This window comes from Spinacia oleracea, chromosome 5, assembly GCF_020520425.1.
Source record: "Spinacia oleracea cultivar Varoflay chromosome 5, BTI_SOV_V1, whole genome shotgun sequence".
Classification (NCBI taxonomy): Eukaryota; Viridiplantae; Streptophyta; class Magnoliopsida; order Caryophyllales; family Amaranthaceae; genus Spinacia; species Spinacia oleracea.
Window position 1 is genome coordinate 4,708,250 of NC_079491.1, and position 22,006 is coordinate 4,730,255.

The window sequence follows — 22,006 nt, forward strand, 5'->3', positions numbered from 1 at the left end:
TCGTCAATCCTACCCGAGTATCATTTTCCACGTGAATAGATAATTTTAAAGAAGATAAAAAGTTGAACAATTTTTTATGCGTTTGGATTTGTTTATAGTATGTCATAGTATGAATTTAGGCGAGACTTTTAATTTTGTTTGTTCGAACTTTTTAGTTATGGAAGTTAACTTTTTTTCATAATGTTTGCTAAATAAGATAAACTAGGTGGGTGTTGGCATTAATATGGGGTGGGGATGGATACCGAGGTGGGTGATGGGGCGGGGATGGATTTTAATTTGTACCAGTTGGGGAGGGAACGAGATGAATTTTGTACCCGTCATGGGTGATGGGGCGGGGATGAGATGTATGTTTTTTTTCTTATATATTCCCAACTTAAATATTTTTGTCGAAACGCTAAACTCCTACAATCACACTAATCACTTTACAACCCAAATAAAATAATAATTTATTAATTTTATCTGATTTTTCCAACATCCGTTGATAAAAATTGATTTATTTTGTTAAAAACTTCGTTTAAACAAATTATTCAGAACAGAAAACATATATTTAGTCTACCTAATCCAGTACTATTAATAAAAGTATGTCATTTATAGAAACGAGACGCGTATTAAGAGACGCCTTTAAGAGGAAAGCGGAGCAGGTATGAAGGGACGGAGAGAGTACACCCTAAAGACTCAAGTCAAGCTGTCAAAAAAAAAAGGGGGAAATTCTCTTTGGTAGCAATGAGCTCTTGCAAATTATCAATGGTAGCAAAATATTTGCCAAATTCTCCCAAATAGCATTATTTTTTAAAATTTTCTATGTAATAGCATTAAAATAAATATGTACAAAAAAGGATACAATATATAAAGAGAAACTTTTGTGTAAGACCGCCTCACAGGAAAGACCGCCTTGTTGGCAGCCCAGTTGGCAGCCATGTTGGCGCATGTGATGACGTCATGCTGACGTCAGCATATTTTTTTTTTTTTTGAATTTTTTTTTTTTGAATTTTTTTAAAAATTTTTTTTTTTAGGAAAAAAAAAATTTAGATTTTTTTTTCAGGCTTAACTAATTGGAATTCAGACTTAACTAATTGGAGTTCAAACTTAACTAATTGGATTTCAGGCTTAACTAATTGAATTTCAGCCTTAAACTTTTTCTTTTTTTTCCCGATTCGAAATTTTTTTTTTTGAAATTAAAATTTTCAATTTTTTTTTTGGTACTAACTAAACTAGTGTAAAACATAACTAAAAGTAATAAAATCATAACTAATTGAATAACAAAATAGTTTAACTTATGAGTCAAATAGTTATTAAATTAAACAAACATTTTATTAACTAAAACTCATAAAATCTTAACTAATTAGTTGCAATGCTTAACTAATTGATACCATTGCTTAACTAATTGGTTTCAGTACTTAACTAATTGGTTTCAGTACTTAACTAATTGGTTCATTGCTTAACTAATTGGTTTCATTGTATAACTAATTAGTTTCGTTGCTTAACTAATTGAATCTCAAACTTAACTAATTAGTTCCACTGGTTAACTTAATTAAATCCAGTGCATCACTAATTGCTTCCAGTGCTTCACTAATTGATTTCAATGCTTCACTAATTGGTTGCATGGTTTAACTAATATGTTACATTGCTTAACTAATTTATTACACTAATTGATTCTGAAGCTTAACTTAATAGTTTAATTTTTTAACTAATTGATTCAATTACTTAACTAATTGGTTTCAATGCTTACAATTTTATATCTTAACTAAAACTCTGAAATTCGTTATCCAAAACTCAAAAATACATAACTAAAACTCAAAAAATCTTAACTAAAACCAAGAAAATCGTAACTTAAACTCGTGAAACTCAAAAAATCGAAACTAAAGCCCTGAATTGAAACTAAAAAATACGTAACTAAAACTCAAAAAACTTTCACTAAAACCAAGAAAATCGTAACTAAAACTTATAAATTCATAACTAAAACATAGAAAATCAGAATTTTTAAATTAAACTCGAAAATTCGTAACTAAAATTAGAAAATATTAACTAAATTTCAGAAAATCTTAACTAAAACTCATAAATTTAATCTTAACTAAACAAGATTATTCTTAACTAAAATGAAACAATTCTTAACTAAAATGAAATTATTGTAACTAAAACAACAATATTCGTAACTAAAACAAAATAAATTATAACTAAAAGAAGCACTTGAAATGAAATTAACTAAACCATCAACATACTTAACTAAACCAGCAACATTCTTGACTAAAAGAACCATATTCTTAACTGAAACAAAAGACCTAAAACTAATTAAATAACAGTAATCAATTGTTCATTCGCGACAACGCAAGTCTTAGCAGCCACCGCAAGGCTTCCTTTCTGCATCAATTGGTCCGATTACCACACCAACAACATGAGCAACACCGAGCACCAACAAGCATGAGCACCGCAACTTCCAGCACCAGAGTGGCGGCTGTAGCCTCCACGGCAACCACCAGAAGCAACCACCAGTGGCAAATCCTCCTCCTGTCAGAAATCCACCAGTCGCAGCGTTGTGGAGAGCCAACAACAGCCCTGTTTCTTCACAGACACCAAGCATGCATAGTACCACAGACCTGTACAACAAAACCTAATTAAATTCAATCTAATTGACATAAAAACCTAATTAAATTCAATCTAATTGACATGAAAACCAAATCGAATTCAATCAAATTGACATAAAAACCTAATCGAATACCGAAAAACCTAATCGAAATCATCACCAGATCGATCAAACTAGCATCAACAGATCGAGGTGAATATATCTCCGACAAGTCAACCTACGAATCAAAAGTAGGTCCAACAACAAAATCGGCAACGGAACATAGCTTCAACCATCAAAATCGACAACAATAAAAAACGAATTACATACCTTGAAGATTTAGTTAGAGCGAGAGAGAAGCCGGAAATTTATAGGTTGCGCGAAGGAGTTGGATTTCCGACAACCTTCGATGGCGACGGCGGCAAGGCGGCGACGCCGGATTCTCCTTCCTCTCTTTCCTTCGCCGCTCTGGTTCTCGCTTCCCTATCCCGCCGGCCACCAGGATCTCCCGATGCTAAACGCCGCAATCGACTTCGCTGGTCGCCGTCGCGTCATTCACGTTCGCAACCACCACCACGAGCCACAATAAACCAGTAGATCTCGTTTCATCACCACCGCGCGCCTCCTTGCACGATACCAGTAGCTCGTAGCCGCTCACCGCCATCGCACCCCCTTCGTGGACCACCTCTTGGTGGTGGTGGCCATGGAATTAGTTTTGAGTTTTGAGGAGAGAGAAAGAGGCAGGTGTTTTGAGGAGAGAGAGTTTTGAGGAGAGAGAGAAACCGAGAGTTGTGAGGAGAGAGAAATGAAAATTGGTATTATATATTTTCAGAAAATAAAATAAAAATAAAGTTGATATTATGTTGATATCAATAATGACGTGGCAATAAGATGACAACAAGGCGGTCTTTCCTGTAAGACCGTCTTTTCTAAAAGTTTGTATATAAAAGTCCAGACTTTACTTACAATATATTTTTAGTAGTTCGGGAATATATTACAAATATGTATTGCACCTAAAGAAAGCAAAAGAAAACAGAAATCATAATAAACGAAGAACATACACTGATACACCTCAGCTTCATGCTTGATATGTTTGAATACCAACGTATCTCCCATGTTCTTAATTTACTGGATTATCTTGAAGAACTACGCAATTGGATCATCCATTGACGACCACCCCACCTAAATCACCAAATTGTTATGTATCTTTCAAGTTTTAAATTTTTGTATAGCTGTCAACTGTCAAGATATGAGAAAATAGTACTGCGTAAGTTATAAACGCAACGAATTGAAAGAACCAAAAAACCATATCATTAGGATGTAGGACTTGGCCAGTAAAATAGGATGAACCCTCGTTGCGTGCTCGCCGGGAAAACATAGGATGGTACCACAAAAGGTTGTTCTGCTTAATTAAAAATTAGGTGCTCATTTTTTGCTACCATTAAGAATTTACGAGAGTTCATTGCTACCAAAGAGAATTTCCCAAAAAAAAAGTCAAGTAGTCAACTCATCCCAAACCCGTTTCCACGTACCAACTCCCCGCTAACCCCCAATTCCAGACAGAACATTCCGGCAGTAAGAGGTTCCGCCGGAGTAGCTGAGAAAGAAAGAGAGAGAAAGAGAGACGATGCAGAATTGTAGCTATAATCGTCGAAAGGTAAGCTGGTCTGATCTCCCCCAAACATTGCTTCAATGTATCGTCAAATTCCTGGGAAATGATGTGGATTCCTTGCGCCGTTTCCGATCAGTCTGCAAAAATTGGCGCCAATCAACTGCTTATTCTGTGCCCCCTTCAGTCAACAACAATGGGTTTTCTTCCTCCGTCATCCTCCTCCGCCCCCGTGGTGACTCAGCCGCTAACTCCACCCCATGGATGGTGTTTTCCGTCAATATCGCCCAAGGTAATACCCTCTTTTTCCACCCTTTCTCCGGTACCCCTCTAGTTAATCTTCCCCCAACCCTCAATTTCTCTCAATTTCACGCCTCCTATATCTCCGACCCCGCCGCCTACCATAAGGCTGATATTAGCGGCGTGGTTGATAATTTGTCGGCTCTTTTCAGCCATGAGAATTTACAGCGAGGTTCTAAATCTCGACTCTCGAAAAGGGTTGAATGTGGGGATGAACAAACTGATGACATTGTAAAATTTAGGTGGTTTATTTACTCCGTAGACAGGAAAGGAAACATATATTTCATTTCTTCAACAAAGAACTTTCCAGTTTCGAAAACACTGTGTTCTACTGCTAGTAATGAAGGGGAATTACATGAAGTGGGATATAGAAAGCGCCTTGTGACAACTTCTTCAACATCACCTAATGGGAAACTGTATTTGGTTGCAAGGGAGAAGAACATGTTAAAGATATTCGAGTGTAACAATGGGAGGTCAAGACGGACATGGAGCTTTTTCCAGATTCTTAGCTTTGGGGGTAAAAGTGGCCATGGATTAGTGCTGTTTGCCACTAGAGATTACAGTTTCTTTGTTCCGACTGAACAATTTCCTGGTTCTCGATTAAAGGATTGTATTGTTTTCACCCATGATGCTTTCCCTCCTTATTCCGGTGTTGTTGATTTGGTGATCCCTAAAGTTAGTGGAGGGATTTATATTTGCAAGATTGGAAGAAATACACATTCTTTCATACCGATTTGTTCTTACCCGGGATTCCCTCTCCATCTTTGCTCACCTCCATCTTGGGTTTTTGAGTTCCCCAAGTCTCAATCCCATAGGTATATAATTAATCATCAATAATCGTTTATTCCTGTTAATTTTTTATTTTTTGACATGTACAGTTCTGTTTTTTTTTACTTGGAGTAGAAAGTAGTATTATAGCACTTGTGAAATGTGTTATATGTTGCACGGAAATGGAACTTAGAAATGGGAATCAATTGAATACATTAACACATTCGGTTTTGGGTTTTACGAAATGTGGAAACGTATAAAGTGAACTTATGATTAATTATTTTGTTTTAGAAATCTAGATTTCTTTGTAATGGTTTTAACAATAATCTAGGGAAGGAAGGGGAGGGAAAAGAAAGGGTAAGGTGGAACTCTACTTTCCCTTCAAATCTCTCCTATTGGGCTCAAGTAATGGTTCTTCCCAAAACAGTTTTAAAATCTATGAATGATATTTATTGAGCCTACTTGTGGCATGGAAAAACAGCTTGCAATGTTCCTGGTCGTGTAGCCTGGGATATCATTTGTCAGAAAAAGAAATATGGAGGGTTGGGAATTAGGGGCACTGAGGTATGGAATGTAGCAGCCTTAGGAAAGCATGTTTGGGCCATAGCCTCTAAACAAGAATATATGGGTAAAATGGGTAAATAGCGTCTACTTGAAGAATCAGGATTGGTGGAGCTATATGCCTAAGAGTAACTGCACTTGGTACTGGAAACAAGTGTGTGTAGTAAAGGAAAAAATTGAAGAGTGTGTATAATCCTGCTCAGCTGGGGCAGGGGAGTAAATACTCTATTAGTAAGGTGTATGAGTGTCTCAAACCCCCAGGAATCAGATGTCGTTGGGACACCATTGTGTGGGAAAGGTATGCTATTCCTGAACACAAGTTTATACCTTGGTTAGTTATGAACAAAGGCTAAAAACAAAGGACAGACTGATGAATTTTGGTATAATCGCAGACAAAAAGTGTGGGACTGCGGATGAAACCCACAACCACCTTTTCTTTGAATATGTATATAGTAAGAGATGTTGTGATGCTGTCAGAGCTTGGCTCGGCTTTAGTCAAAAGTTCAGAAGTATCAAAGGTTTAATCAGAGGCTTGAGAAATGGAAACTGCTCCAAATTCAGAAAAGGGGTGTATAGAACATGTTTTGTAGCTCTGATTTACCAATTGTGGCAGGCCAAAAATGAAGTATACTGGCACCAAAAATTAGTGTGCATAGACAGTTTCATAAAGAAACTAAAAGGAGATGTCAAGTATAGATATTATAGTGTTAGTCCTAGGATTAGCTCTCAGGATAGAATTTGGTTTGATAACATTTGTAAATGATGTATTCTTTTGATGTAATCAGGTCTGTTCATGGTGCCCTCTCCCCTTTGAGTTGTAAAAAGATGTTTGGGAATTGAAATATACATCTAAACTTGCTTACCAAAAAAAAAAAAACTCTCCTATTTTCTTTTACGGATGGTGTTCATTAAAGAGCTCTCCTTCTTTCCCCACCCCTTATCCAAACAAGGGTACTTCTTTCCCTCCTTTTCTTTCCATTTCCTCTTTATCCATATTAAGTGTAGAGTTAGTTTAGGTATATTTAAAAAGACTTCATGAAGTAAAGGTTATTTTCCGGACTTGAAAGGTATCACATGAAACAGGGCTTCCCCTGAGTTTTCGAGTTTTCTTAAACTGATCTACAATGAGAGCTTCCATTCATAAAACTTTTTCAATAAGCATTTTTTTGCCAGAGAGTCATGCTTGTTAGAGATTTGGTGTCAGTAGTTTTTCCTGTATTCAAGGATATTGGCCTGGTTGATTTGAATTAGAAGATACTGCTTTCCTGTTTTCCCCTCATTTCAAAGATTTTTTCATAACCTGGTGGATCTTGGGTGTGCCCTTTAGTTGTTGTGGACAACTTATTTTATTAGATTGCTATAATGTTGGATTCTTGTTAATGCTATTTCTTTCTCTTCTAAGATGTGACCATGAAGGATGCAGTTCACTCACTAGATGGCAACAATGAAGGATCTGTTGCGGACTACATTTTTAAATTTGCTATACATATCCTTTCGCATCCATGATCTTTCTGTATGTTGCTAAAATCTAAGGGTGCTAAGGCTATCTTGCAAGCACTTAATGATATGTTAGGACTGTTGTTTTATGTTTTTATGGAGCATCATGCATTTCCTCTGTAACCAAAGACAAGATCAAAGTGTGTGACAGAATTGTGTTATCATGCAAGTGCATAAAAATATCTTTATTTGGTAACCTCACCTTAGGCTTGCATGATACACTCTTGTAACCACCTTGGGTAAACATTAAGTTTGAGAGAAGACGTTCATGAAGAATAAATAGTGCTAATAAAAACAAAAGGATGCTTCTTCGGAACAAACATATTTTGGTATGAGATGACACAATCATATTTTTTCTATAAAGTCAAGCAGATATAAAAATTCTAATGCTTAATCACATGTTTATGTAATCTGAAGAAGAGTTCTCAAATTTGAAGTTTTCTGTGTGTTGTGAAGGGTGGCTGACAGCTGTAACAAGGAAAAGAATGGAGAGAAGCAACCTGTTCAAAGCTGTCAAGATGGTGAATCTCTGCTAGATAGTACACAGCATGAGTGTGCACCCCCACTTCCAGTCATTATGGCCGGAAAGCCTGCTTCCTCTCCTTGCAACCTCACCACACCATCCCACAACTCCCTTGAAACAGAGGATTCAATCATCAAGTGCAAGCCCGACTCCCAACCTTCCAATTCGTCTAAAATAAAGAAATTGAAACTGCTGCAGATTTGTACTCACCAGAAGGTAATCTGGTCAGATCTCCCTCAACCATTGCTTCAGTCTATCATCAAATTCCTGGGAAATGATGTTAACAGCTTGCGCAGTTTCCGATCAGTCTGCAAGAAATGGCGGAAATCAACCGCTTTTTCTGTGTCCACTTCCATCAACAACACGTGCTTCTCTTCTTCAATCATTCTCCTCCGCCCCCGCGGTGTCTCTGGCTCTAGTTGTACGCCGTGGATGGTGTTTTCCGTCAAGATGTCTGAAGGTACTAATCTCTTTTTCCACCCTTTCTTTGGTACTCCTCTCATTAATATCCCCCAAAACCTCGATTTATCTCAATTTCACACTTCCCAGATCTTCGTAGCCAAGCATAAGCTTGTTATCAGCAATATTAATAGCCTTTCACCACTTTTCAGCGTTGAGAGTTTGATGTGGTTATACAGAATTTATGATTACGAGTCCAAAGGGATTAAATATTTATCTATGATAAAAGGTGAATGTTGGGATGAACAAACTGATGATATTGTTGATTTTAGGCGGTCGATTTGTTCAATCGACCGCAAAGGAAACATATACCACTTGTATTCAAGTACGAAATTTCCAGTTTCTAAAACACTCCATTGTGCTGCTGCCTGTTACGAGATGGAATTACATGAAATTAGTTATCGTAAGCGCCTTGTCACATCTCCATCATGTTTTAAGAATTTGTATTTGGTTGCGAGGAAGAAGGAAACATTCAAGGTTTACCAGTTATCTATGCAATGTTGGTTATCAAAGTCATGGAACTGTGTTGAGGTTCAGAGCTTTGGGAATAAAGATGGTGGTCTGGTGCTGTTTGTCACCAGAGATTACATTTTCTTTGCTTCTGCTGAAGAATTCCCTGGTTGTCAGTTAAGGAATTGCATTGTTTTCACCCATGATGCTTTCCCTTCTTATTCTGGTGTTGATTTTGAGATCCCTAAAGATAAGGGAGGGATTTACTTATACCAGCTTGGAGGAAATTCTCATGCTTTCATGCCCATTTCATCTTACCCGGGTTTCCCTCTTCATCTTTGCTCACCTCCTTCTTGGGTTTTTCAGGTCCCTCCCTCACAATCCCATAGGTAAGTAATTTATGACCATCAATGATCTTCTATTCCTTTTAACATACAGTTTTAACATGTACTGTTCTTCATTTTTTATTTTTATTTTACTGTTTCCACACTTGAAAACCTTTATTTGGAATAGCACTTGTGGAATGTGTCATATGTTGCACGGAATCTGAACTTAGAAAAGGGAAACAAGTTAACACAAATTCAATTATAGGAAATGCGGAAACTTACAAATTGAATTTATAATCAATTATTTTGTTTAGAAATCTAAAGTTCCTTGTAATGGTTTTAACAGTAATGTGTAGATGAAGAAGTTGCTAGGTTAGGTATGTATAAACAGACTACTCAAAGAGAAGGTTGTTTTCAAGACTTGAAAGGTATTTAAGGGTAAGAATTTTTAGTCATAAATAAAGGACTTCCTCTGGTTTTTCGAGTTCTCTTAAAAAAGAAACTTAATCTCCATGACGTTTTCTGTGCACAAAGCTTGTCAATAAGCATCTTTTGTCCCGAAGGTTGTGCTGGTTAGAGATATGTCACATATGTTGTAGTGTTTTTTGTGTATTCGAGATATAGGCCTTGTTGGTTTGAATTAGAGACAATAGTTTCCTGTTTTTCCTCATTTGAAGCGTTTTTTGGTAACCTTGCTCATTGGATGTTATTTAAGACTTTAAGCTCATAAAATGTTGAACTTAAATATCTCTTGAACTAAAACTGAAGAAACAGAGAATTTTCTCCAATCATCCATAGTTGTAGTTTCAGCTTGAAGAGATATTTTATTTATGTTTTGTTGAAAGAAAAACTATCAGCTTAAGGTTATTTATACAAGTTGATTAAATACATCAGTGTTTTTTTTTATCCTGACCAATAGAAACACAACATATCAAACTCCAACAAAAGAAGAACAGCACTGCTGCATAGCTATTGCAGTTTGTTTATGGAGAATCTCTTAAGCTGGGACTCTGGGAGGCTGGGAGCTTCTCTAATAACCTTCTAAGTGAATCCACAATTCCAAAACCATGATTGTCAAGCTTCTTATCTACCTTTGATTTGGCTAGATTACTCTGGATGTTTCTGGACTTGATTGTAGCTGACTGCAGAAGCTTGCAAGTCTGCGCAAGCTGTTGCCTGAGCTGATTGTTGAGCTTGAGTTTGCTGCAGCAACTTTTGAGACACTGCTTTTCTGTTTTCCCTCATTTGCAACCTTTTTATGGTAACCTAGCTCGTTGGAAAACAATGTAGGATCTGTTGTGGACTACATTTTTAATTTGCTATACATTTCCTTTCCCATCCACGACATTCTGTATTTTGCTCAAATCTAAGGGCGCTAAGGCTATCTTGCAAGCACTTAATGATATGCTAGGAGTGTTGTTTTATGTTTTTATGGAGTATCATGCATTTCCTCTCTAATCCTTACAAGATCAAAGTGTGTGACAGAAGTGTGTTATCATGCAAGTTCGTAAAAATTATCTTTATTTGGTAACCATACCTTAGGCTTGCATGATACACTCCTGTAAGTGTAACCACCTTGGGTAAATATTAAATTTGAGACAAGGCGTTCGTGAAGAATAAATAGTGCTAATAAAAACAAAAGGGTTTTTCTTCAGAACAAGCATATTTTGGTATGAGATGACACAATCATATTTTTTCTGTCAAGTCAAGCAGGAAAAATAATTCTAATGCTTAATCACATGTTTATGTAATGTGAAGAAGAGTTCTCAAATTTGAAGTTTGATGTGTGTTTGTGAAGGGTGGCTGACAAGGAAAAGAATGAAGAGAAGCAACCTGTCCAAAGCTGTGAAGATGGTGCATCTCTGCAAGAGCGTACTCAGCATGAGTGTGCGCCCCCATTTGAACCTGAACCTGAGACACAGATCTCTGAGATTTCTGCTGTTTCAGCAGATGAAAAGAACACTACAGGATCCCCTACCATGAATGCTATAAATCATTTAGCTGATGAAGGTAATATTGCATCAATCTATAAATATTTTCGAGGGGATGCTTCCATCTATATAAAGATGTCTGAAATTGGACATTCCCCCCTTCTTAGATTTTGGGCCAAACATTTTTCTTGTTGATTAGATCCAGAGATTTCGAGGGAGGATATCTTACACTCCGTATCCAGGGCTTACATAACCTCTGCAAACCAAGTAATATTTTAAACCACGCTTATCCTATCATTTTCTATTCATCCCACTTCTAGGACCTAGTATGATGTTCCCCTTTCATTCTTTTGGCAGAGCAACAGAAGTGATAGTTCAACAATCAAATTTGAAGGACTTGATATAAAGCCTAGTCTAGTCCCAACATTGCAAAAGATTTGGTCAAAGCACGGGAACATCATAGAAGATAGTGTGATGTGTAATGGTGATATGATTGCTAGAGCGCTAGAGTCACTTGCTACCATGGTACTCATTCTCGAGGGTAACTCAGTCAGGTCTTTGAGTGATTGCCAAGTTGATTATCTGAGCTCTGCATTGTCTGACTTGAAATGCATGCGCTTTAAAGTCGACTGGTTAATTCCTTGTGTTGAGAAGGCAGTAGGACTGTACAAAAGCAAGCCCGTGATAGAAACCTTAAACAAGCTCAGCCAGTTAGAAGACCAAGCCAAGGAACGCAGATCAAACCTCCTTGCGGAATTAGATAAACTTGATGGGATACAAAAAGAACTGAAAGAAGACAAGGCAAATCTATCCAAGATGATTTCTTTTTCTGGAGAAGTGGATATGGACTTGGACATACCTTTAGGAGGGGGATTGTCATAAATTGAATGATTGTGGGTTCTAAATCACCTAAGGGGATGTTTGGTATGACGTTTTTTTGGTCTGGAAACGGATTTAAGTAACCGATACCGTTACTGAATGTTTGGTTAGAGGTATGGAGTAAGAATTACCATTACCTGTGGGTAACCTATTTCTCCCCTAAGTTACTGGTCAAACTCCAAAGGTAACCGTTACCTTTCCTTTCTCCTAACAACACAACAGCACAACTCCTCTCTCGTTTCTTCGGTGGTGTTCTTCTTCGTCTTCTTAGGTAATGATTGCAACCTCCGTCTCTATCTATCCTCTCTTTCCCAGATGATGTTGTTTTGATTCTTTCATCTGTTTCAAGTTGAAATTCATTGTTCTTCGATTTTTTCTGTACTATTTTGGCTTTATTTTGTTGAATTTATGTTTTTTATTGTCGAATTTGTGCTTAGATTGTCGAATTTGTGCTATAATTAGGGTTTCATTGATTTTCGATTTTTTCTGTACTATTTTGATTTGTAACTTACGGTTCATGATTCTTCTTTGTTAGTGTTTGTTGAATTTTCTCCTTAATCTTGCCAATTTGTGAGGATTTTAGTACGGACTTTGAATTAAGCAGATTTCATAATTGGATAGCCTGAATGCCTGATAGAGATTGACATAATTGGATTATATAATTTTTGCTGTTGGTGTTCTTTGTTTGGCAATTTGGGTACTGTTTTTATACATTTCAGCTGTTGCAATGCCAATTTTACTAGGAGTTGACTGCCTTGAATTCTTTGCAGTTTGCAATTTGTAGTTGGGTTGAAATGTGCATTTGTGTAGTTTTGGAACTGGTGCTTGGACTGATCCTTTTTATGTACGGCGCCATACAAGCTATTCCTATCAATTTTCCGTGGTGCTCTATTTGTTGTTCGGAAGTTGCTACTTTGATCTGGGTTAAAGTATGTTACTTTGGGAAATGAGCATTTGGGTTTTCAGTGAAAATACACAAAGACCAATCCAAATTGGCAAGTTCAGTCATTCAGGATTGTGTACCAAGTACAGTACCAGATCATCTTTCTCAGTTCTGACATTTTTAAGCATACTATATCGGCCACTTTGTCTATGTGATGCTATTTTGTACCATTAACTTATCATTATTGCACATTAGACCTGGTTATTGGACAGGGTAGTCCAATGGATATAGGGTTAGGGTCAAGTTAATAGGGCTTTTATTGGGCAGGGCTCTTATTGGACAGGGCCTTTATTGGACATGGTCATTATAGGGTCAAACTTATACTACAATTATTTTGAAAATTAAAATAGTAATGATCTACGTGTATAGAAGAGTAGTCATGTTACTCTGGTACAGTTGTACATGTATTGAAGTATTTGTTTGGTTCACATAATAAGAATCAACTTTATGGAAATTATTCTCTTTACGTACGTACTTCCTTAGAAATGACCTTGTCGAGTTGTCGTATACTCGTATTTGATTGACAATATGACTTATGCACTTCCTAGGAAATCGACATGGAATTGTAATTGAAATGTTTTGACAACTTTAGTAATCGCCTTAAGCTTCTTTTGCCTGATAAGCAAGGATTAGCATGATGATAAATTGTGGTTGTTTATAATTAGTACTCTTGGGTTTGTGTAACTGGATATTACAACAGGGATGTTGCCCTGCAAGGCAGCTTAATGTCTGTCTGTACATTGTGGTTGTTTTTATAATTCTTACTCTGTAGTGTAGTCCGTACTGGTTAGTTAAACATGAATTTATTTACTGAGAGTAGGGAGGGGAAGTTAGGTGGATGAGTAAATGAGTAAAGGACCAAAAGAAGTAAGAGAAAAAAAAAACTTGCCATAAAAGGAAAGAAACAGGAAATTTGAGAAATTTAACAAAAGGGAAAATGGGCCAAATAATTTGAAACCGATGAAGTATAAAATAAAATGAAAATCATTTGTTAGTTTTTTTTGTTTTAGTCTTGCAAAGTCAGAACCCTTCTCGGGTCAATTTATTAGTGGCAGTTGGCACTCTAGTCTTTGCAGAGATACTTTGGGATTGGAGAGAGAAGGCAAAGATACTCTGTACTCAGTAATGTCAGTACTCAGTACTATCCTTTGCTTATTGAATTCAACAAAAGTAAACAAAAGGGCTGACAAACTCCATTAAAACTGTCAAACTCTAGTTCTTCATTGATTTCTTCATCTTCCTCCAACAACCTCCTCCTAACTGTTACAGCAACAACTAACCCAGATGGAGTTTCCTCCATTAAAGAGAAACAGAAAAACAGAGCAAGAAATGAAGGTGCTAAGCTCGTGGTATCTACTCCCTGTTGAACTCCTTAGATCCATCGCCGAATTCCTCAAGAACAACCCCGAAGACCTGCGTAATTTACGGTTAGTTTGCAGCAATTGGCAGCACGCAATTCGCCCAATTTCCTCCCTCCTACCTTATAAAACTCTGTTTTCTTCCTCCGTTTACCTCCTCTGCCGCCGCCGCTGCGGCCGTGACACCGACCAACCATGGCTCGTCATCTCAATGGAGAGCACCAAAGGTAAATTACAGCTTTACCATCCTCTCCTTGAACACCCTATCCCAGATATCCCTGATAATTTCACCTTACATGATAATCAAGAGTTAAACCCTTGTCTCCTTTCTGTAAATTACCATACTAATTATTCCAGTAACAATGACAAAGTGTTGCTCATCTCTCGAAACAATTCTTCCCCTTTTACCCTTGATGATTGCTCTTTGTTGGTTTTGTCTGAATCCGGTCTATTACACTGGTCTCTCTCCGTTGAACCGGAGAATCAATGTATATCATTCTGTAGGTTTAAATCCAAAACAATTGGTAGTTATGTCAGCAAATTTGATGACATTCTTAATTTCAATGATGTCGTTTATGTTCTAGATAGGAAAGGGAGATTATACCAATTGATTACCAAGCAATTTCCGCCTGTTATTGAAATACTTGTCCGAATCCCCATTGTTAGAGTCAACAAAGGGTGGAGGAAGCGGTTAGTGGGATCATCAATAGATAATACAGTCTATATGGTTGCTATGGATGATCTAAATTACAAGCTTAAAGTTTATCGGTTTTGTGAGTATACTAAGAATACATCGAAATGGATCAAAGTCGAGAGTTTTGTAGGTGATCAAGTGTTGTTCTTGTCTAAACATTACTGCTTCTTTGCTGAAGCTAGATATTTTCCTGATTGTCAACTTGGAAACTGCATCATCTTCTATGATGAACTTCCCTTGGGTGAAACATTCAAGTTTCCAGAAGAGATACAGGTTTTTTGGTTAGGAGGAGGAGGTCATGGTTTCAAACCAATTTCGTCTTACCCTGGCTTTCCTGCAATCAATTTATTTTCAGCACCAATTTGGATTTCGCAGGCTCATATGTCTTCCTGTCAATCATATTCTCAAAGGTAATCCATAACTTATTCTGTCAGATTAGTTGATTGCTTGATAAATCCTTTGTGTTAAGTACTTTCTAATTTTCTATGGCTACAGTCTATGGATTGCATTGGAAGTGCCTTATATGATAATTATTTCGGGCATGTATTTCAAATTTGTGCATAAGCACCAGATATGATTAGTTTTCATGGTTGATCTCCGCAAAAGTGATTCATGGTTTTCAAGGGTAAACAATCTACAAGTGTTATGCCATAGTATCAACATCTTTGAGTTGTAAATTCTTCATTCTGTTAGCTGATGTTCACGCATTGAATCTAGACAACTAAATTTTGAATGAAGTCCAGATAAATGGTTGATGGTACACTGTGCAAGAGCAGGTGTAAAATGTGAGTTATCATTGGAGCAATTGGATTTTATTTAGGTACATGAAATTCACAACGTTGTGTAAGAAATATTCTTTATATGATGACAATTGTGAAGAATAAATCTTTTTCCTTGTGCTAAACTATGTTTTCAGGAAGTAGTTTAGAACTCAAATTTGTACTTATGTGATGTTTTTTTGTGTGAAGTGGGTCTAAGGAGGATGAAATGATCCACTCTGATTCAAATGGTGAAGGTAGTGCATCTTTGCAACAAATGATATCCCCTGCTAAATCTCATCCTGGAAGAGAGAAACAAATCGTTGAGATTCCTTGTTCCAGTTCTGTTCAGGCTGAAAGTACACGTTCTCCTTCTGTCGTGAATGACATGGAGCATGTTGTTGAAGGAGGTAACTATTGAATTAATATCAGATGCTCAGTTTACTCTTTTCTCCTTTCTGCTGTCCTGGAAAACAGAAGTAGCTACCCTAGGGGCAGAGGCATCATAGTGGTGAACTTGAAAATTGTTGCTTACTAGTTTTCCCTTTGGCTCATATTTTGATTTCCAATGTCAAAAGTTATCAACCTTAACCATATTCTTTCACCGTGATATAAGAAAGGACATTATCGTGTAAGGTGTTGTTTGATTTATTTTGATACATCTCTTTGAAATCAAAGAAATCAACGGTAAAAGGACTGTCTGGAGACCATAAACAAAAGAGGCAACAAATTTGAGATAAAGGAAATATGTGACAAATCATGTTGAATATATGATTTCTGTTCTTTTTATTGGTCCTTTCCTGCTAAAACTTGCTATTTGTTGAGTTTTTCACTTTTATTATTCTAGTAGAAACTGGATTTACACTTAAGAACCATTCTAATTTGGGGTTTATCTTTGCTAAATAGCTGTGGAGGAAGGGAGCTTTATGGATGACATGGTCCAGACAAATTCAGTGGTACCTTTGGTTCAGGTAATATCAGGAATTTCATTGCATAATTCATTATTGTTGGCTATTTGGCTTGTCTGCGTGTACTTCCTTTCGACTTCTAAATAAGTTCCTGAAACAATGCTAAACAGTATAACGGTTCATATACTGTAAACTTAATTGCATTGTGAGATCATATGGCATATGTAGGTAACCATTTTTTATCTGGTCTAATGCAGCCATCCTCTGTAAAGAAAGTCATAACCACCTTCAAGTTTCGAGGAGTAGATGTCGAGGCTGACCACCTCCCTGTTTTACAAAAGATTTGGATGAAGCATGGAGATGTTATTGAAGGGAGTTCGATCCATAGTTGTGACACGATATCCATGGCGTTGTCTTCTTTGGCAAAGATGGTACTTATTCTGCAAACCAACTCTGCAAATACCTTGACTGATGACCAATCCCGTTATCTGGAATCAACTTTAGCTGATCTACAATATATGCATCTAAAACTGGATTGGCTGACTCCTACGGTTGAGAAAGCCATGTCGATCCAAAAAACCAAGCAATTGCAAGCATCTTTGGTGGAACTTGAGAAGTCCAAGGCTAAGGCAGAAGAGATGGAAACGAAGTTCCTTTCAATGATGGCTGAAATGAAGCAAGGTTTGGATAGGGATATAATACTTGTTTCTGACAAAATACCACCGACATTTGATCCTGAAAAATTCCTTGGTGAAGGACTGTACTGATTTCCTGCTGAAGGTATTCGTTTATGTTGATGAAAATTTTAACTGTTTCGTTCCTATTAGAGTATTATGATTAATTGGCTGATAGATATATTTCTTACTTGATGTAAGTATAATTGTTGAGTTGTTTGTGTATGTGTTAATATGTGCTTCGATTTTCTAGATATAAGTATAACTTTGGCAACTGATCAAATGAATTGTTTTAGCTTGTTCTTAGTATAAGATGTTTGTCACTGTTGGCTTATTGTGAGTAATTCAAGGAAGAAATTTACTTGAAAGAGTGGTTGAACTGATGCTTAAAAATGCAATTACCAAATCATATAAATTAAAATGCAAACTATGGAAATTCTGGATACCCCTGCGGGCTCCTTGCTCTTATCTCCCTGTATATCATCTGGTGAGAAGGATGAAGAAGTTAACTTCATCTCCCCTTATCTGATTGTCACTCTTTAGGCTGATATTAGTCACAATTAAGCCCGGTTATTGAATTGGGTAATCCAATGCTATAGGGTTTGGGTCATGTTAATAGGGCTCTTATTGGACATAGTCTTTATCGGATAGGGTCAATATGGGGACCAACTTATAACCCATTAATTTTGAAATCTAAAATAGTTCTGATATAAAAATTTATATGGCTAGATTCGTATTCACTTGTATTCGCTTACGACTCTACTTTTTCTTTTCATTTTCTTCTATTGACCCGCCCATTATCGGCCCGACTAACAACCCGTGGACCCGTCCTTTATTGATCTGGTAAAATTAACCCTTTCATTACCCGACCTACTTTTGACCCACACCGACCCTAACCCGACCCAACCAGTAACCAGGCCTACTCACAATAAGCAGTGGTTAATAAGTGATCAACACCACTTATATGATGTTGAACTCATGTATTAGTTGTCCCGGTAAGCGATTTTACCAACCAAGTAACGATCTTAACTACTCCCTCTGTCCCTTAATACTTGTACCGTTTTGACTTTTTGCATTAGCTCTGAAATGTACAAGTGTAATTTTCTTAATCTAACATTATATTAGTATTTTACTTGGACAAGTTATGTAAAATATTATCTCTTATTTTTCATTTAAGTGATAGTTTGGACAATGGTATTAAACGATATGTAAATATTTCATAAATATGCATTATTATTCTTAAATTAACGAGCTTGCGAGCTTTCGAGGAACACCATTGAGTTTGAGTTTGAGTTTGGTTCATTTAGATATCGAACCATAAATTTAAGCTCAAGGTTGATTCATTTACAAACAAATAGCTCTAGCCGAACTTTTATCGAACTGATTCCGAACTGTTTACGAACCGTTCTGTTCGTGTCCACCCCTACTTGTGCATTGCACTTGTATTACTTAAACTTTGTTAACCTTAATTGCGCGCCCGAGTAATTAGTGGTCATTTGGTGCATAGGAACTATCATTTCTTAATATATAAAATTTTTAATTTAAAAAAGTGTAACAAATTGTTTGGTTGATCATGTAAAGTCAAACTTTATGGAAAATTTTAGTCACCTAAAAAACTTATTCCATATATTTTATGGAAAATATGGAATTTTAAATGAAGTGCACTTTCCTATGTTTCTGTTAACCAAGTAACTTATTATGCATTTGCTTGCTGAGATTTTCAATTTCAAATGCATTCTCATATCAATCAGACAAGTACCACTAAAAGAAATTGTACCATTAACGACCAGAAATCCCGTCCCTAAAAGTCAATAATCGTTGATTAACGATGGGATTTCCTGTCGTGAACCTGTTAAAAGGGGGCTGTCATTGATGGAAAATCCTGTCGTTAACTCGTCGTAAAATACATTTATGACGGTTGTTCCCGTCTTTGTTTGATTGTTAGCCCCATCACAAAAGGCTTTTGTGGCGAGATCTTTAACCTGTCGTTATTGGTACACCATTTTAGCGGTCGTTTGCTATATGATATTAGACTATAATTTCTTAAAATATAATATTTGCATTTTCACGTAAAAAGGTGCATCAAGTTGTTAATTTTGTTGATCATCTTAACACAATACGCTTCATTTTTAACCATCACTAGTTATAGTTTCTTGCATGCATGGCTCTAATAAGAGTAGCTACTACGAGTTCCTACGAGGCTACGAGTACTTGCATTTCATCTCCCCATAGTTTATTTTAGTGGGTGGATATCGAGAAATTTTAAAACAATCTCTTTGGCATATTAAGTGACATTCTCGTAATTATAATGAAAAAATATATAATCTACAAATTGCAATGTACAACATATTTGATATTTTAAAAAATTAAAAATAAAAGAAAATAATTTTAATATAAAAAGAGATTGTATATTTTGATAATTTATTTACGAAAATAACACTATATATATGTTTAACTCGTCAATCATGGAGATTGACTGGGCATAACTCGTGGATATTTCTGTTGGAGATTAATTCAGAATTGTAACGGACTTTAGGCCTTGACCCAACTTTTTTTAATAAAAACCTAAATTTATTAAAATAAAAAGATATATTAATAATTAAAGTTGTGTATTGGAAAGTAGGTAAGTCAAAACTTGTTTTAAAGAGATGTTGGAGTGTCGCCTATAATAACTAAGGAGTAACGAAGGTTGCTTAATTTCTCTGCTCTCTGTGCTCTCCCTTCTTCATTTTTCTGAATATTAGAGACTCCATTTTTCTCTCGCTTTTAAGAACTATATACCTAAAAGACAATGTCATGGGATCAAGAAATCATCCACAAAATCCCAACCCAATTCAAAACCAGAGAAAAAATAATCAAATTTATTAAGTTCATTAACCAGGAAAATCATTCAATTACTTTGACACAATGCATCCCTTACTTTGCATCTTCCAAACTCCTTACCCTTTCACGATTCCACCAAATTAGTGCTTGAAGTCAGTTCGATTTACCTAATTAACCCTAATCACTCTCCTAATTCCAAGTCGGGGATAGGGATGATCATGGTTCAGGGATCGGACACGGGGAGGAATATTCAACTACGACATCCCCTGACTGGTAAAGGAGACATGAACATCCCACACGGTGTTAACTTGAAGCAGTTCCGCCCTTCAAATCTCGCTCATGGTTACACATTCAAGGACTCCGATCGTGTTCACAAGGTTCTTGTCAAATATTGTGTAATCTCGTATCATTCTCATTAATAACATACGTATATATAGTACAACTCAGTTACCTAAACCCTAGGTACACATTAGGTAACTCACCATAGTTAGGACTCTACAGAATATTCACAGAATAATATCTAATATCTTAACATATCTTAACATCCCCCTCAAGGTGGAGCATGTAGATCTCGAATGCCCATCTTGTTCAAAAAAAACTCAAATTGCGCCTTCCCCAACGCTTTGGTGAAGATATCTGCTAACTGAACCTTCGTCGACACGTACGACGGACTGATGATCCCTTCCTTGATTGCATCTCGAATAAAATGACAATCTGACTCGATGTGTTTTGTCCTTTCATGGAACACCGGATTCTGTGCAATATGCAACGCAGACTGACTGTCGCAATACATCCTCATGCCTTGGTCGTGTGTCACCCCCAAGTCGCGTAGTAGTTGTTTCAACCACTTCAACTCACACGTCAGAGCTGCCATCGACCGATATTCTGCCTCAGCAGACGACCGAGAAACAGTATGCTGTTTCTTGGTCTTCCAAGAAACTGGCGACATACCAAGTGACACAAACCATCCAGTTACCGACCGACGCGTCATTGGACACCCTGCCCAATCCGAGTCGCACCACCCCTCCAACTGCAACGCACTGTCCGACCGAAGTAGTATACCTTGACCCGGACACTTCTTCAAATATCTCACTACTCGCAAAGCTGCTTCCCAATGTGCCTCCTTTGGTGCTTTCATAAATTGAGATAGGACATGTACAGAGTAGGCAACGTCTGGTCGCGTGACAGCCAAATAAACCAGACGTCCGATCAGACGCCTATACTGCTCACCGTCCGACAGGTCTGGCCCGTCTGCCAATGCCAACCTATGATTCTGTTCCATGGGAAAGTCCACAGGCTTTGCTCCCAACAATCCGGCCTCTGAGATGATGTCGAGGGCATATTTTCTCTGACATACATAGAACCCTTGACTACTTCGTGCCACCTCTAACCCAAGGAAGTACTTCAGAGCCCCGAGGTCTTTCATTTTAAAACACTCCTTCAAGTATGCCTTAAAACTCTCAAGCGCAAACTTGTTATTGCCCGCGATAATCATGTCGTCCACATAAATGAGCACACTCAGCTGCAACGTACCTTTAGACAGAGTAAAGAGCGAATAATCGGACAGCGACTGTCGAAATCCATAGTGCGTCAATGCCGTCGACAACTTCTGGAACCAACATCTAGGTGCTTGTTTCAACCCATACAACGACTTTCTCATTCGACACACTTTGTCAGAGTGATTCTTCTGGAATCCAGGAGGAATCTTCATATAGATCTCTTCCTCCAAGTCACCGTGCAAGAACGCATTATGGACGTCCATCTGATGCACGTCCCACTGTTTGACAGCTGCGACAGCTAGGAAAGTTCGAACTGTCGCCATCTTCGCGACGGGAGCAAATGTCTCATTATAATCCAACCCTTCCTCCTGATGATTCCCTAAACATACCAATCGAGCCTTCAGTCTCAACAAATTCCCATCCTCATCACGCTTCTCAGTATACACCCATTTACTCCCCAGTGCTTTCTTCCCTTCCGGTAAATTT

At 37.2% G+C, this 22,006-nt stretch overlaps 2 protein-coding genes across 8 annotated transcripts; both read left to right on the top strand.

Moving 5' to 3' along the window:
- The first annotated feature begins 3,917 nt into the window (after positions 1-3,917).
- Positions 3,918-12,421, top strand: LOC110780418 (uncharacterized). Of its 7 annotated transcripts, none has more exons than XM_056828610.1 (7): positions 3,940-5,284; positions 7,752-8,034; positions 8,126-8,278; positions 8,740-9,116; positions 10,852-11,063; positions 11,184-11,251; positions 11,342-12,421. In XM_056828610.1, exons 1-7 carry the CDS (start codon positions 4,188-4,190, stop codon positions 11,864-11,866), a joined length of 2,715 nt encoding a protein of 904 aa, XP_056684588.1. In that variant the 5' UTR covers positions 3,940-4,187; the 3' UTR covers positions 11,867-12,421. The 7 variants fall into 7 exon arrangements, 6 of the variants coding, with proteins under 6 accessions (XP_056684588.1, XP_056684589.1, XP_056684586.1 ...); XM_056828611.1 differs by having other exon boundaries at positions 8,743-9,116; XM_056828612.1 differs by having other exon boundaries at positions 3,976-4,217; positions 4,309-4,461; positions 4,901-5,284; positions 7,752-9,116.
- Positions 12,422-14,085: 1,664 nt separating this feature from the next.
- On the top strand, positions 14,086-17,527 carry LOC130460884 (uncharacterized). Its single transcript, XM_056828614.1, has 4 exons — positions 14,086-15,268; positions 15,827-16,026; positions 16,523-16,587; positions 16,782-17,527. The coding sequence occupies exons 1-4, from the start codon at positions 14,091-14,093 to the stop codon at positions 17,289-17,291; spliced, it is 1,953 nt and encodes a 650-aa protein (XP_056684592.1). The 5' UTR covers positions 14,086-14,090; the 3' UTR covers positions 17,292-17,527.
- The last annotated feature ends 4,479 nt before the right edge of the window (positions 17,528-22,006 follow it).

What these genes read in the sequence shown, in the direction of transcription:
- LOC130460884 (XM_056828614.1), top strand. Translation starts at nt 14,091, where the DNA reads ATGGAGTTTCCTCCATTAAAGAGAAACAGAAAAACAGAGCAAGAAATG. An exon ending in GGAGCATGTTGTTGAAGGAG is followed by an intron (nt 16,027 to 16,522) that starts GTAACTATTGAA and finishes TTTGCTAAATAG; the next exon opens with CTGTGGAGGAAGGGAGCTTT. An exon ending in CAGTGGTACCTTTGGTTCAG is followed by an intron (nt 16,588 to 16,781) that starts GTAATATCAGGA and finishes GGTCTAATGCAG; the next exon opens with CCATCCTCTGTAAAGAAAGT.
- LOC110780418 (XM_056828608.1), top strand. Translation starts at nt 4,188, where the DNA reads ATGCAGAATTGTAGCTATAATCGTCGAAAGGTAAGCTGGTCTGATCTC. An exon ending in CCTCCCTCACAATCCCATAG is followed by an intron (nt 9,117 to 10,851) that starts GTAAGTAATTTA and finishes GTGTTTGTGAAG; the next exon opens with GGTGGCTGACAAGGAAAAGA. An exon ending in ACATAACCTCTGCAAACCAA is followed by an intron (nt 11,252 to 11,341) that starts GTAATATTTTAA and finishes TTCTTTTGGCAG; the next exon opens with AGCAACAGAAGTGATAGTTC.